General features: G+C 41.1%; 1 protein-coding gene across 1 annotated transcript in view; it reads right to left on the bottom strand.

The window, feature by feature from the left end:
* Window positions 1-93: 93 nt before the first annotated feature.
* EIF4E3 (eukaryotic translation initiation factor 4E family member 3) overlaps window positions 94-975 on the bottom strand; it is a 9,264-nt gene continuing 8,382 nt past the window's right edge. Inside the window, exon 5 of the mRNA XM_018563024.1 lies at window positions 94-282. Coding sequence (XP_018418526.1) covers window positions 236-282 — 47 coding nt within the window. The 3' untranslated portion in view covers window positions 94-235. The remainder of the gene's footprint in view (window positions 283-975) is intronic.

Genomic DNA, 975 nt, shown 5'->3' with positions numbered 1-975 from the left:
GGGGGGGGGGGGAAAAAAAATAAGGGCAAATGTTTTATTTGACTAAATGGCCCACTCTGAAGTGGTTAAAAAAACAAAAACCTGTCTAAAACGACCAGTGTAGTTCAGCTTTAAAACCCGTTCCTGGCCTTCCTTGCTGTGTTGAACCCTCTTTTCTGTACGGTGGGGTACCAGCAACACTGCTTTGTGGTTTCCCGACTGGATATTAAAATGGTTGAGTTGCTGTAGGTCGCTGCTAGTGTCTTGAACGGCCGCCTTCGAATGCGTGGTGCTCTTCGTGAGCTGCAAGAAAAGACCAGGCTGGTGTGAATACAGGCTTTTCATACCAGGTCATGCTTCAAAGGATTCTCATTTTACATTCTTAATGCACTAAAGTGGTGAAAAAAACCTTCATAATGCTGGAGTGGTTATGGCTGCCTGAATGCAGTTTAAGTATAAGGTGGCACCATGTCTTTGCCTTCTCATCACCTGACTGCAGCTTCCTGTGCGCTTCCTTTAACCAAAACGGTTGGTAACTGACTTGAATATAATAGGCTCACTGACCCCTAAAGCAGAAGCCCCCCAAGCCCCCCCATCATCCAGCAATTAAAAATTATCCAAATATTTCTGCCAATAGATCCCTGCCTACTGTGTATAACTCTATGCTACATTTTCTCCCATTGAAGCTGGTGCCATCGTTCACATGACCTGGAATCTACTTCCCTCCTACAACCGACATCAGCAAATAATCATGTGCAGAAGAACATGGGGTTGCTGGAAGGAGACAATGCATTGCAAGTAGAGGTGCACTGAAATTAAAATTTTAAAAACGAAACCAAAAACAAATTCGGGCCAAAACCGAAAATGTTTAAAAAAAAACTTTCAATTTTATAAAGTTTTTTTTAATTATTTTATTTATAGTATTTTTATTTTTTACTTATAACTTTTAGGGGCTTCGGGGAAATATTAGGGATCCAAACAGACCCTTGATATTTC

The sequence above is a fragment of the Nanorana parkeri genome, unplaced genomic scaffold, assembly GCF_000935625.1.
Source record: "Nanorana parkeri isolate BGI_ZX_2015 unplaced genomic scaffold, ASM93562v1 scaffold624, whole genome shotgun sequence".
Lineage (NCBI taxonomy): Eukaryota > Metazoa > Chordata > Amphibia > Anura > Dicroglossidae > Nanorana > Nanorana parkeri.
The sequence above is the reverse complement of the archived record's forward strand: the minus strand, read 5'-3'. Positions and strand labels throughout refer to the sequence as shown.